This window comes from Arachis ipaensis, chromosome B06 (genome assembly GCF_000816755.2).
Source record: "Arachis ipaensis cultivar K30076 chromosome B06, Araip1.1, whole genome shotgun sequence".
Classification (NCBI taxonomy): domain Eukaryota; kingdom Viridiplantae; phylum Streptophyta; class Magnoliopsida; order Fabales; family Fabaceae; genus Arachis; species Arachis ipaensis.
Genome location: NC_029790.2, coordinates 132,534,081 through 132,548,010, shown reverse-complemented (window position 1 = coordinate 132,548,010; position 13,930 = coordinate 132,534,081). Strand labels below are relative to the sequence as shown.

General features: G+C 32.7%; 1 protein-coding gene and 2 long non-coding RNA genes across 3 annotated transcripts in view; 2 read left to right on the top strand and 1 right to left on the bottom strand.

The window, feature by feature from the left end:
* The window catches only part of LOC110263621, an 8,131-nt gene extending 3,969 nt beyond the window's left edge, over window positions 1-4,162 (bottom strand). The window contains exons 1-2 of the long non-coding RNA XR_002349485.1: window positions 4,023-4,162; window positions 3,817-3,944 (exon numbers count right to left, since the gene is read on the bottom strand). This is a non-coding gene — a long non-coding RNA (uncharacterized LOC110263621). The remainder of the gene's footprint in view (window positions 1-3,816; window positions 3,945-4,022) is intronic.
* On the top strand, window positions 2,544-5,429 carry LOC107605469 (serine/threonine-protein kinase RIPK). Its single transcript, XM_016307356.2, has 5 exons — window positions 2,544-3,182; window positions 3,380-3,515; window positions 3,855-3,991; window positions 4,067-4,190; window positions 4,384-5,429. The coding sequence occupies exons 1-5, from the start codon at window positions 2,766-2,768 to the stop codon at window positions 4,755-4,757; spliced, it is 1,188 nt and encodes a 395-aa protein (XP_016162842.1). The 5' UTR covers window positions 2,544-2,765; the 3' UTR covers window positions 4,758-5,429.
* On the top strand, window positions 6,300-11,129 carry LOC110263620. The gene is made up of 3 exons (XR_002349484.1): window positions 6,300-6,738; window positions 8,014-8,153; window positions 10,982-11,129. It is a non-coding gene; the product is annotated as an uncharacterized LOC110263620 (long non-coding RNA).

Sequence of the window (13,930 nt, the reverse complement as noted above, 5' to 3'; positions counted from 1 at the left end):
AGATAAGGTGTCAATACTAGATGTTCGGCTGGTAAGGCTCACTACTAAAAATTTTTATTGGTAGCCGAATATGATATTAACCCACAAAATTTCAAGATGAAAGTTGTGTTATACCAGATCAGAGGATGGCATATTCTGCCTACTGTGGAATTTTAATTTTAAGGTAGAGAAGTAATTTAATATTTCGATACATTATTATTATTGTTACAAAATAAAATATTTTATACTATTAATGTCATGCATGTGATGACTTTAGAATAGTTATTGTGCGAAAAAAAAAAACGCTTTTATTAATAACGTGATACTAAATAGTTACATAATAATTACTTTGAAAAGAATAATTATTTCAGTAGTCATTAATCAATTTGAAATTTGGGAAGGCAAAGCAATTGCAACACTTTAGAAATTACTGTCACTATAACTTGTTATACATGACAAAAACAATACTTTTTCATAATTTTAGAATATATTAAATATATATTTATTTTCTAAAAAATATATTATTGCAAATAATTTTTAAAAAACTGTACTAATAATTATGGTTTAGAAATATTTAATTTTTTTCAGGTGCTTATTTTGTGGAGTTTAATTATTTTTTGTCTATTTCCCATGAAAGCTAGAAGTGGTTGTGGGTTAGATTGATTGGTACACCACTTCACCATTTATGTTTGACCTTCCTTGGCACCACCATCAATCTTTCTTTCTTTTATAATATATATACTAATTATTAAATTATTAATAGTATTGTTTCATTCAATTTTTCTTTTCTCTTTCTCGTAGCTTAATATATATGCAAACCTTTCTTGGAGTCCTTGGTTGTATTGACCATTTCTACAATCTTATGTGGCTAACCAAAGTGCACACGCATTTTAATTTGATATATTTAATTTAATTATTAGGACTCAATGAAAAAGTCCAAAAAATAAAATTACAAATTAAATCTTATTGTTCTGTTAAGAGCCTATCTTGCTTAGGTTCTAGAAGCTGTCCTTGATGCTCCATAAGAATTTTATTTAAAAAAAAAAAGTCTCTTTGTCTTCTTGTTTATTGTTTGATTTTGACATCTTAACAACAATAATATCCAGAAGGGCTTTACCAACCAAGCATATGAAAATATTGAATTATTAGATAACCATAATAAAATCCTTGAGAATCCCACAAAAACACATTTCCCTTTTATTATAAATATTTTGAGTGGAAAAATATTTCACATAAACAGCTAATTATATGTTGATATTTGATATGTTATTAGGGGTATTAGTAGATTAGATCTAAACAAATTAAATTAAAAAAATTATAGAGAATAAAATTTTAATGAATTAATATTAGTCAATTTTTTTATTATAATTTGTTTAACTTTTATTTTTTAGAGAATTTAGAGTTTAGATTTAGAATTTAAGATAAAACTATAACTTCAAAAATTAGTTAATATTAACTGAAAAAGTTGATTCCCTAATTAAACTCTAAATCGAATTCAAATTCATTACCGAATATGTTCTTAAACTACAAATTCGATTCGATAATAACACATGAAAAGCTTGTTTGGGTGAGCTTCTAAGAAAATATATTTTTTTGAGTTATTTTTTAAAAAAGATTTTATGAAAAAGTAAACGTAATTTTATGTTTGGATATCTCATGCAAAAAGATTTTTTATCTATTAATTATGTTTGGATATAACAATATAAAAATACTTTTTTGTTTATTTATTACATAAAAAATATCTTTTTTTTAAAGAAAAAAGATCTTTTAAAAAAATGTAAATTACAACTTATCAAAAAAGATGTTTTTTTTTTTTTATTTTTCTAGTGCTTTTATTTTTACTACTAGAAATTTGCCAAACACGCTAAAAAATAAAAAAAGATATTTTTTCATTAAATTTTTTTTTATCAAAATAATGGCACCTAAACAATTACGAAATATTATTAATAAAAATAAGTTATATATGTGGCCTAAATGATCATGTAAAAGTAAAAATTGAATCAAAATAATGATATAAAACTTTTAACCCTCCTGAATATAACAAAATTAAACTCTTATGGCACTGTAGCAAGGATTAAATTAAAACCTTGGATGTATGCAACGACATATATTTGATAATTGGTAATGGTTTAGCACTTATTACTTGAATTTTGTCAAAATCTCTTCATATTGTTTGTGCTTTCTTCCCAAGGAATAATGTGCATCAAACTTGTAAAATAATTTAATTTAATTTAATTTTTTTAAAAAGTGGACGGCAAGGGATGCAAGACATAGATATACGTATACATATACATATACATATACATATACAGATACCATTATATGATAAATATGATCATACAAATGTATGGAAGTTAGGGGATGAAAGATTTTGTGTAACATTGAAGTCAACAGGGTAGGCAAGTTACTTGCCCTTTAATTAATTGTAACATATATAGAAAATGTGTCACTTAAAAATCAAAATTAATTAAAAAAAATGATTATTAATAATTCATGCCTAAAGTGTAATGAACTCATAGCATCCATCCACATCCTCTATCTAATAAGAAGTCAAGGAATCTCGCTACTACAATTTTAATTTCCAATAATAATCTTGTTAATTATTGTAAGGTAGTAGGTGAATGTGTATATACTATATAAATTTCTCAGCCTTCACTTATTTTTTATATTCAATGGTCATCAATCATATCCCAACTTCTATCTATGTCCTGTTCCTAATTCAAAAGAAGAGGTAGTAGTTGTTAACAATTATTTGATACATTACATTGCAAGGTTTTTGTTTTAGTATGAGTAGTAGTACTAAGAAGACAACATGGAAATCTATGATGTTGATCCTAAGTTGTTGCAATTGCAAGAGTGAATGCAATTTGGAAATGGAGGAAGAAGAAGAATCAGAGAAGAAAAAATTGAAACAAGGTTCATTCCAGAGGCTATGTTTATCAGATGTAAGCAATTCAAGTTCATCACAAGCAATTGAAGATCTTTCAGTGTCACTAGCTGGATCAAAGCTTTATGCATTCACACTTGAGGAGTTAAGAGAAGCAACAAACAATTTCTCATGGAGTAACATGCTTGGTGAAGGTGGTTTTGGTCCTGTTTACAAAGGCTTCTTTGATGATAAACTTAGGCATGATTTGAAGCCTCAAACTGTTGCTGTTAAAAGATTGGACTTAGAAGGCTTGCAAGGTCATAGGGAGTGGCTGGTAATTTTTATTTTTTCAGATTACCCCATTTTTTAATAATATTTGATAATATCCTTATCACCCCATTTCTTTATTAGTCCCACATAATAAACTTATGATTATGGTTTTTATGGTAATTTATGATCAAGTAGGACTAGGCTTAAGTACTAAGAAGAAGCTGTTATTTTTACTAACTTGGAACATTTTATTTTTTCTAGGCAGAGATTATATTTCTGGGGCAGTTAAGACATCCACATCTTGTTAAGTTAATTGGTTATTGTTATGAGGATGAGAACAGGCTTTTGGTGTATGAATACATGCCAAGAGGAAGCTTGGAGAATCAACTCTTCAGAAGTATGTATTTTTTTTATTTCTTCTAATTTTTCTCAATATTATTATAGATGATACAAATTATTTTTATTCATTGGATTTATACTCCTTAATTAATAATTATATGAATTTAATTTTGAAGCACTCTAGTGTAAAATAGCCTTACACGTGTTTATAATTACATAATGTAACATCAACAAAATAACTACTCAAAATTAAACTCTAATTATATATCAAGCACACACAATTTTCCAAATTCTATTTGTTTTCTTTGGGTTCTGATGAAAAGTAGCAATGATATTGATAAAACATGATAATAACTTACCATAAAGAAAGTATTAAGGCCTGTGATTAAAAAAGCAGGGTACTCTGCTGCCATGCCATGGTCAACAAGGATGAAAATTGCATTAGGAGCAGCAAAGGGATTGGCCTTCCTTCATGGAGCAGATAAACCTGTAATATATAGGGATTTCAAAGCTTCAAATATCTTACTAGACTCAGTAAGTTCTATATAATCTGCTATTTTCACACCTTCTTAAGGATCATCTTATGTTATGTTACATCTCCAAATATAGGATTTTACGGCGAAACTGTCGGATTTCGGTCTGGCTAAGGATGGACCTGAAGGGGAAGACACACATGTAACAACAAGAATCATGGGAACACATGGCTATGCTGCTCCTGAATACATCATGACAGGTATATTGTTAATGTCTAAAATGTAAAAGGGTATATTTAGTATGTCAACAAGCCTTAGTATGCATCTTAAATTCAGGATGAACCAAATCATCCTGTCAGTTCTCCTATCAGCTTAAGATTTTGGGATGAGTGGTTTCATGACACGTCCATTTGAAAATATTTGAAGCTAAAATCAAAGTATGATGATTTTCAGGTCACCTTACAACCAAGAGTGATGTGTATAGCTATGGAGTTGTTCTATTGGAACTAATAACAGGAAAAAGGGTAGTGGACAAGTCCCTCACAAACAGAGGAAAAAGCTTGGTGGGGTGGGCAAGGCCTATGTTAAGAGACTCAAAGAAATTGAAGCAAATCATAGATAAAAAATTGGAAGGTCAATTCCCCATGAAAGGTGCCATGAAGGTTGCTTCTTTGGCTTATAGATGCCTATGTCACCATCCAAATCCAAGGCCTACTATGAGTGATGTTGTCAAGACATTGGAGCCACTCCAAGACTTTGATGATATTTTCTTGCGGCCATTTGTGTATGTTGCCACTAATCAAAATGGTAACATAGATACAAGGTAGCATGGTATAGATAACATAGAAGAAGAACAGGTTCAAGAAAATTAAATTCTGAATATATGTATAAAGGTTCTACACTTGTTATTGATTTTGACAATTATAATTGTTGATATAGTCAAATATTCAAAGTAAACTACAGTAACACATTGTTGAATGTGAGGGTCTAAAATATACAATAAAATTTTGACCCTTACACTCAATGATATGTTATTAAATCACGAAGTAAGTTTGACTGTATTAATTATTCTATGGTATGTCATTCATGAATACAAGTGTAGAATGTTTTATACACATTGTATGAAAACTTATAAGATGTAACATATAGCAAAAAGTAAATTATTAAAAAAAAAAACCAAACAAAAGAAAGAAGAAAGAAAATGATGTGTTTATTTATTATTTGATTTTGTAAAGGACAGTTTGGTCTCAACAATTTGGGAGCGGCAGCAAGTGAATTTTGTTACTGTCTAAGGTGGAATTAGTACTACAAAACACTCTATACTATACCATAAAAATTGTAGTAATAACATTGGAAACCAAGTTGTCATTAAGTGGCAATTGAGGTTCAAAGGTTTGGTTATGTATACAACAAGCAAGCACTTGAAGGAAGTTTTGTTCATACTTCTACTAATTACTTACTATCAGTTTGACAATTTTAAGGTTATTACATCATTACATTATACATGAAGTTTGTATGTTTATAATGGCAAATTCTAAGATATTTTATAGGATGGCCATCCAACCACTCATCAAAGAAACTCTGTATCTCTTCACTATTTTCACTCTCTACCATAACATGCATTTTTTATAATTATACCATCATTTTGATGAATGAAGAATGGGCACAAATAGGGTTAGAAGTGGGCTAAGTTGAGTCGAGTTAAACCAAGCTCAAGTTCGGCTCATAAAAATTGAGCTTGGCTCACGGCTCAACTCATTAACAATTGAGCTTATTTCTTAAACTCAAGTTCAGCTTACCGAAAGTGTAAAATCCCTATATTACCCTTCTCTTTTTTTTTTCCAAACCAAATTCTAACCCTAACTTTGACATAGCACACTCCCTCACACACTCACCAAAACCCTAGCCACCCTTACCCCTTCCAACAGCAGAACAAAAGAACAGAAAGGGAAAAGAGAAGAGGGGGAGAGGTTGCAAAACTCACCCCTTTTTTCTAAAAATATTTTTCAGGAACAAATACTTGACTATGTGAGATTTTCTAAGCAAGAGTCACGATCTGCAATGAGTATCTATTTTTGTCGAGTTCCTAGATGTATATGCTCCATATGTCACAGGCAGGATCCCTCCATATTTATTTATTTTATCTTTTATTAAAAATATGTAATTATTCATTTTAGAAACTGTAATTTTCTATTTCAAATATTTGTTATTTTTTTTATTCAATTTATTCGTTGAGTCAGTTAGGCTTGCTAGGGATTATTTTCCTGAGCGCCGGTCATGGCTCGTTTTGGGCCATGACAAAGTGGTATCAGAGCTTAGGTTTAATCTGTGTAATATGGAGCAAGTGTCCTATGGTAGGATCGGTAGGATCGTGTCATCGCGAGGAAGGCCAGAATCGAGGGAGAGAGAGAGAGCCGCAAGGAGAAGGAGGCGTCACCGTCTCGTGTCGTCGTCGTCACCGTTGAGGTCTTCATCGTTGCCGTCCATGGAGGTTTGCAAACAGAGAGAAGACGCGCCATTCTACCCAGAGCCGCCACGGGAAGGGTCGTCGCCGTCAAGCCCAGCCACCATCGCGGCCGTTCGTGCCTCCGTTTCGCGCCGCCAGATCTGTCGCCGGGAGAGAAACAGAATGCGCGTGGAGAGAGAAGTGGTCGCAGGGAGGTTCTGCCGCCGTTAGAACTCCGCTGCTGCTGCTGCTGCTAAGGCCGCCGCGCCTCTGCCACCAAGAAACGCCAAGGAGGGACGTCCGCTGCGTTGTTCCTGTCGCCGTTTGGATGTACCTAAACCAAGTCGTCGTTGCCTATCCCGGTCCAGCCTTTTTCCTTGATTCTGCTCTAGCTTTCATGTCCTATTATGCCACCATTTAATCTGTCTTGTCCTTGTTTTAATTCGATTTTAGTTTTGCCTGTTTTAGATTTCCGAAACTATCGCCAGCTCCATCTTTTGTCGCTACTCCGGTCCAAATTTTTGCTCTCATTCGTTTTATTCTACTTCAATCTGAATTTGGCACTCCGGGTTTGATATCTTCGGTCCCTTGAGACCACATTGTGAGTAGGCTTTACATTTATAATTGTTCGATTATGCATCTATAACTATTTTGACATATATCTATTATGATCATTGAATTATACTCACTATATTTGTCTAGAACGGTTTTAAATTGATTAGAATAATTGATTTATTAAAATTGAATAATTTATTTTTATGAAGTTTATACTTTCGGAACTATACATGAGACCATATATATTTTTTATGAAGTTTTGCATTATTTTAAATTGTTTGAATTTACTTGAATATCTGTTTTTGAAGCATTGAAGTATTTGTTGGTATTCACTTAGTTTAAAGATTGTGAAATATATTTGAAATGTGTTATGATCGAAAAAGTATGATTGGAAAGAATTCTGATGAGAAAGTATAATATGATTTGATTTGATTCGATACCTTATATATTGGAAAGATCAAAGATTTATTGTATTTGAAATTATATGTTTTGAATTGGTTTGGGAGGCTCGTATTAGAAAACCGTAGTTAACGGCAGTTATGACGTTAACTTAGATGCATCTAACTCAGACTCCAGCTAGCAGGGGTGTTGCTAGCCTAACGTGTAGGCCACACGTTAGATCTGTTATTCTGTTAGGACACACAAGAGGAAAGGGCTACCCATAGAGGTGGAGCCGCCCAGGTGTGGACTTTTGATTTGATTTTTGTATGAGAACTCCCTTATTGATTAACTTATTATTATCAATTATTATTTTCTAATTAAAATTACTTTGATAATACTATTTATATGGTCTCATGCCGATTATAGATGTATTGTCTAGTCACTGAGTTGCAAAACTCACCCCGTTTTTCTAAAAATATTTTTCAGGAACAAATATTTGACTGTGTGAGACTTTCTATTCAAGAGTAATGGTCTGCAATGAGTACCTATTCTTTGTCGAATTCCTAGAAGTACATGCTCCATATGTCACAGGCAGGACCAACCATTCTTAGTTATTTTACTCTAGCTTTCATGTCCTATTATGCCACCATTTAATCTGTCTTGTCCTTGTTTTAATTCGATTTTAGTTTTGCCTGTTTTAGATTTCCGAGACTATCGCCAGCTCTATTTTGTCGCTACTCCGGTCCAAATTCTGTGCTCATTCATTTTATTCCACTTCAATCCTCCTTATCTTGAATTCGACACTCTGGGTTTTGTCTCTTCGGTCCGTTAGGACCATGCTGTGAGTAGGCTTTACATTTATGATCGTTAAGCTTTTGGTTTATGCTATTATGAGTTTTTAATTATATTTATAAAACTGTTATTGAAGGATTTTGATTTGATTTGATTAGAATAATTGATTTATTATAGTTGAATAATTATTTTTATGAAATTCATATATTAGAAATTTTACATGAGACTATATATATGTTTGATAAAGCTTTATATTATTTTAGAATATTTATTTTATTCGAATATATACTTTTGAAACATTAAAGTATTTGTTGGCACTCACTTTAAAATTATGAAATATGTTTTTATGATTGAGAAAGTATGATTTGAAAAGATTTCTGATAAAAAAATATTATCTGATTGATTTGATTCGATACCTTATATATTTGAGAGATTGAAGATTCATTGTATTTGAAACTATATGTTTTGAATTGGTTTGGGAGGCTCGTATTAGAAAACCGTAGTTAACGGCGGTTATGACGTTAACTTAGATGCATCTGACAGCGCGCCTATTTGTACAAATTGTGGCACTATCAAAGGCCTATAGGAATGTCCTCTTTGTCCTCTATGTCATTGTTGTCTTCTGATTATTGTGATCATCTGTCCTCTGCCTCTTCTTACTACTCTTGTCCTTTTGTACCCAATCTTGCCCTATCCTTTGCTAGATTTTCTCGAACGTGTTCTTGCAATAGTTTCAGTTTCGGTTCCGGTTCGCGATTCCTGCCTTGTAGCTAGTTCTAATCTTTTCCCTTTTTGTGAATGCATCCTTTAATCTTTTTCGTTTTTTGTTGTTCTCTATGATTCCTGATGTCAATATTTCATGAAATACTTAGAAGATCCGATTGGTGTTTGCTGTGAATTACTATCTAATTCCTTTATAGAGCTGTATTTGAAATTTTGGATTGCATGAATTCATTGAGTTACTAAACGAGATGCCTTGTTTTGGACTTGATAAGCGATATCTGAATTTTTATTTTTATGTTGATAATCTTTGAAGTTATGACTAAATTTTGAGTTGCTTGTGATCCTTTCTTTCAAATCAATAATTTAAAAAAAAAAATTGTTATTCAGTTGCTCAAGGAGAAGAATTATGCGATAAACATATGAATGAAGTGTTATTGTTGTTTGTTAGATTAATGATTTTCTCTATTTAGGTGTAGTGAATTATTTGGGTGATTAATTGGCTGGATTGAAATATTTTTCAATTTAGAAGTTTGGTTGAGTTTTTTTTTAAATTTGCTGATTTGGTTCTATTATGGTACTATGTTGTCAAATATGATTTTTCTGTTATGGAACTATTTTTCTGATTGTTCAGGTGATATCTAGATTATGAACGCTTGCTTTTTGTTGGTAATTAGATAATGAATTTTGCTCTTGGCTAAGATATAAAACTTGAGAATTCTCTCAATCTTAGTTTTTTTAGAGTTTTCCTGCTCTTAACTAGTTTTTATTCTCAAAAGTTTAGAGAGATTAATTTTCTTGATTTGTAGTGCCTTGTGAAATTGGGATTATAGATCTTGAATATTGAAAATAATTTTTATTGATTTTCAGCGAAAAAGACTAGATATCTAAATCCTCAAAGCTGAACAAAGTTTATATACAAGTTTTTTTTTTTCTTGTTATATTCTAATGATTATAAAGCATATGATGATTATCTTGAATATGTGTTAAATTGTAGCTTGCATGTGAGAGTTAGTTACTAATTTAGATAGTTCTTTGCTGATATATGTTGCTTGATTAGTGATTATTAACAAATAAGTAATCTGAGTTAATTGCTTTTGAGGGATGCATGAGGTTATTGGTTGCTGCTGTAAAGTAGTTTAATAATATGTAAGTGTTGCTGAATTAGTGATTGATGCGGTTGTAACTTGATGAATCTTGGTTGAAAATTGCTAAAATAGGTTAATAGTGAGCTAGGAGGTTTTCATATCTTATCTTATTCATAAAGTGTTTATGGTTTAAACTTGACCTTCATACTTATGCGATTATTTATTTAGTTATTTTTGTTATTATTCTTCCATGAATAAAGAGTGAAAGAACTAAATTCTAATTGCTCAACTTATACGTCATTGGCTTTATGATATAGTGATGGCTCTCGATTGGTTGATGCTATTTCCTTTAGATGTTTCGCTTTTAAGATATCAAGGAAGAATTTTTCCTTTTAAATTCATATGATTAGTATGGTAATGCTCACTTGAGAATTATTTGCTTGTACAATAAATACTATATTGAGTCATAAACTTCTATATGTTACATAAGTTTTATTTTATGATTATAAAATTATGTCGAAAATATTTTAAATTGCCAGCCCATCTATATTTGACACCTTGCACTGAAATTGTGGGCGATGGAGATTGAAAAATTTCTTGTTTGTAATGTATGAAAATTGGGGATGTCTATACTCTAAATAAATTGATGAATAAATTTTTGTACTGAGTTCTTTTTGAGTTTTTGGGTTTGATCTTGAGTTGTTCCATCATAGCTTGTTAACCTAGGAAATAATGGGTATGGATTGATCACAGTTTAATCTTGAAGATGTAAATTTATCATTTTTTTTTCTTTTCATGAGTTTCCTTTTTTTTAATTGGTTCATTTATTTTGGATTTTATCATACGTTGCATTTGGTTGTTTTGAATCTTTCCTTTATCTGTATGCTTTGATTGATTGTGTTTGAATATTTCGTTTTGTTTTGATTGTTAATGTTTAGAAATAAAAATTTTTAAGTGATACCATTTTTTATATATGCTAGCTTCTAATTTTGGATGCAACATCTATGTCCTTTTCCTAATTTACTCTCTCAATTATTTGCAATACTTTCATTATTTTTGGCCTTTTTAGAGTCTTGATGATGATGCTGATAAGGAATGGTTATAGAATAAGGAATATGGTGAAGCTTTTTCGGTGATTTCAACAATTACTTATGCCCTAAAGCCTCTTATGCTATGATGATATTGTTCTGCTGGACTTTGTTTTGTTTTGTTCGCTTTCTAGTTTTGTTGAAAGAAAAAAAAATCTATATTCTATCTAGCGTCGTCACATCTTGTGGTATGATTGTTTAGCATAGTGCATACGGAGAGCTAGAAATGATAACTTGCGAGAAATAGTTCTTCTAAACTCTTCGTTTCTTTTATTTAAGTAATGGTAATCGTTAAGTTTGGGAACGTTAGGTGTTCTTCTTGGGATGGTTTGTGTTGAAGTATGCGCTAAAATCGTGCCGCGTGATTTTATTTATCGTTCACTCCGCTATATTTCATATCAAGAGTTCCTTGTTTTAATCCTTGTTGAAATTGGAAATTTGATTATTTTGTTTCACGTCCTACATCTTATGCATATCTCGGTCTTATCGTCGTGCTTTTGGCTATCCCATAGATTCTCGACAACATAGGTGTTGACGTTGCATTCCTTTACGTGAACTATGTAACTCCTTGATGTAATCTGAACTTGCTTTACTATGATACATCATATCTTCTAATATTCTCCTCGAATTCTTGTTCCAGATCTTCTTTGAAAAAGTTATTGATTTGATTCTTTTCTTGCCTTATCGCGTCCCTAATCATCCACTTAAATCTTTTTGAAAAAAAAAAAAAAACACTGCCATTGACTTTGGTTATCTTCTTTTAGTGAACTTTGTACTTCTTTGATCCAACTTAAACTTGTTTTGACCTAATACACTATCTTTTCTTTTATTGTTTCTATCAAAAATTTTTTGATTCAGATTTTCTCGTTAAGATTCAATTGACTCTCTTTCTGGGACACTTCATTGTTTCTGTACATCATTATTTAATTGCAATCTTAAATATCCTTCCACGTTCGTGCGAACACCATCTGTGATGTTTGCTCTTCTCTTTCTAGGTTTCGAATCCTTTTGAGTAAACCCGTGCTTGTTTCAGTGTCACGTGCGATTCCCAGATAGCAAACGATACGTTAATTCATTAGGACATAGCTTATGGATGCTGAAGTTCGAAAACTTGTAATTCTAAGACATGATGTAAGACCGGGTGCTTCCGTATATATATACTACAGAACCAAGGAGAGTATGAAGTAAGAAGGTATTTTGAGGAGATTGACGAACGAAGTGAAGAGTGCTATGTACATCTGAGCTGTCAAGGAAATGTGAGTCGGTGAATGTCAACCGCATTTTTTTTAACAAAAACCTATCTTGTAACTTTTGCATCTCTTTATACTTCTTTCTCATGTTTGGTAAAGTGCTAAAACCAAATAAAGTCTTGCAGATTATATCAATTTTCGAGGGCGAAAATATTTTTAAGGAGGGTAGAATGTAAAATCCCTATATTACCCTTCTCTTTTTTTTTTCCAAACCAAATTCTAACCCTAACTTTGACATAGCACACTCCCTCACACACTCACCAAAACCCTAGCCACCCTTACCCCTTCCAACAGCAGAACAAAAGAACAGAAAGGGAAAAGAGAAGAGGGGGAGAACCGGAGAGGGAAGAGAAGAGGAAGGAAGGGAGGTGGCGCCGGTGGGCGTCACTGCCACCGTCGCCGCCGTGGTGTCATCGCGAGGAAGGCCAGAATCGAGGGAGAGAGAGAGCCGCGCAAGGAGAAGGAGGCGTCACCGTCTCGTGTCGCCGTCGTCACCGTTGAGGTCTTCATCGTTGCCGTCCATGGAGGTTTGCAAACAGAGGGAAGACGCGCCATTCTACCCAGAGCCGCCACGGGAAGGGTCGTCGCCGTCAAGCCCAGCCACCATCGCGGCCGTTCGTGCCTCCGTTTCGCGCCGCCAGATCTGTCGCCGGGAGAGAAACAGAACGCGCGTGGAGAGGGAAGTGGTCGCAGGGAGGTTCTGCCGCCGTTGGAACTCCGCTGCTGCTGCTGCTATGGCCGCCGCGCTTCTGCCGCCAAGAAACGCCAAGGAGGGACGTCTGCTGCTGCGTTGTTCCTGTCGTCGTTTGGATGTACCTGAACCAAGTCGTCGTTGCCACCGGAGCTGAACCATTATCCTGGTCCAGCCTTTTTCCTTGATTCTGCTCTAGCTTTCATGTCCTATTATGCCACCATTTAATCTGTCTTGTCCTTGTTTTAATTCGATTTTAGTTTTGCCTGTTTTAGATTTCCGAGACTATCGCCAGCTCTATTTTGTCGCTACTCCGGTCCAAATTCTGTGCTCATTCGTTTTATTCCACTTCAATCATCCTTATCTTGAATTCGACACTCTGGGTTTGGTCTCTTCGGTCCGTTAGGACCATGCTGTGAGTAGGCTTTACATTTATGATCGTTAAGCTTTTGGTTTATGCTATTATGAGTTTTTAATTATATTTATAAAACTGTTATTGAAGAACTTTGATTTGATTAGAATAATTGATTTATTATAGTTGAATAATTATTTTTATGAAATTCATACTTTAGAGATTTACATGAGACTATATATATATATATATGTTTGGTAAAGCCTTATATTATTTTAAAATATTGATTTTATTCGAATATATACTTTTGAAACATTAAAGTATTTGTTGGTACTCACTTTAAAATTATGAAATATGTTTTTATGATTGAGAAAGTATGATTTGAAAAGATTTCTGATAACTTATTAAACTATTAACAAGTTGAACTCAAACTAGCTCATGAATTAGCTTGACTCAGTTCCAACTAGGCACAATAAAAAAGACAAGTGCCTTATTATCACATTTCGTATGGCAAGGAATGTAAGCAAAGTATGTGGTAATCTATTTTAAACCCCACAGCTCAGTTTCTTTTTCATTTCTATGGTTTAGTAAAGTCACTTTATAAATGAAAACACTCGTTACGGAGTAATACACTTAG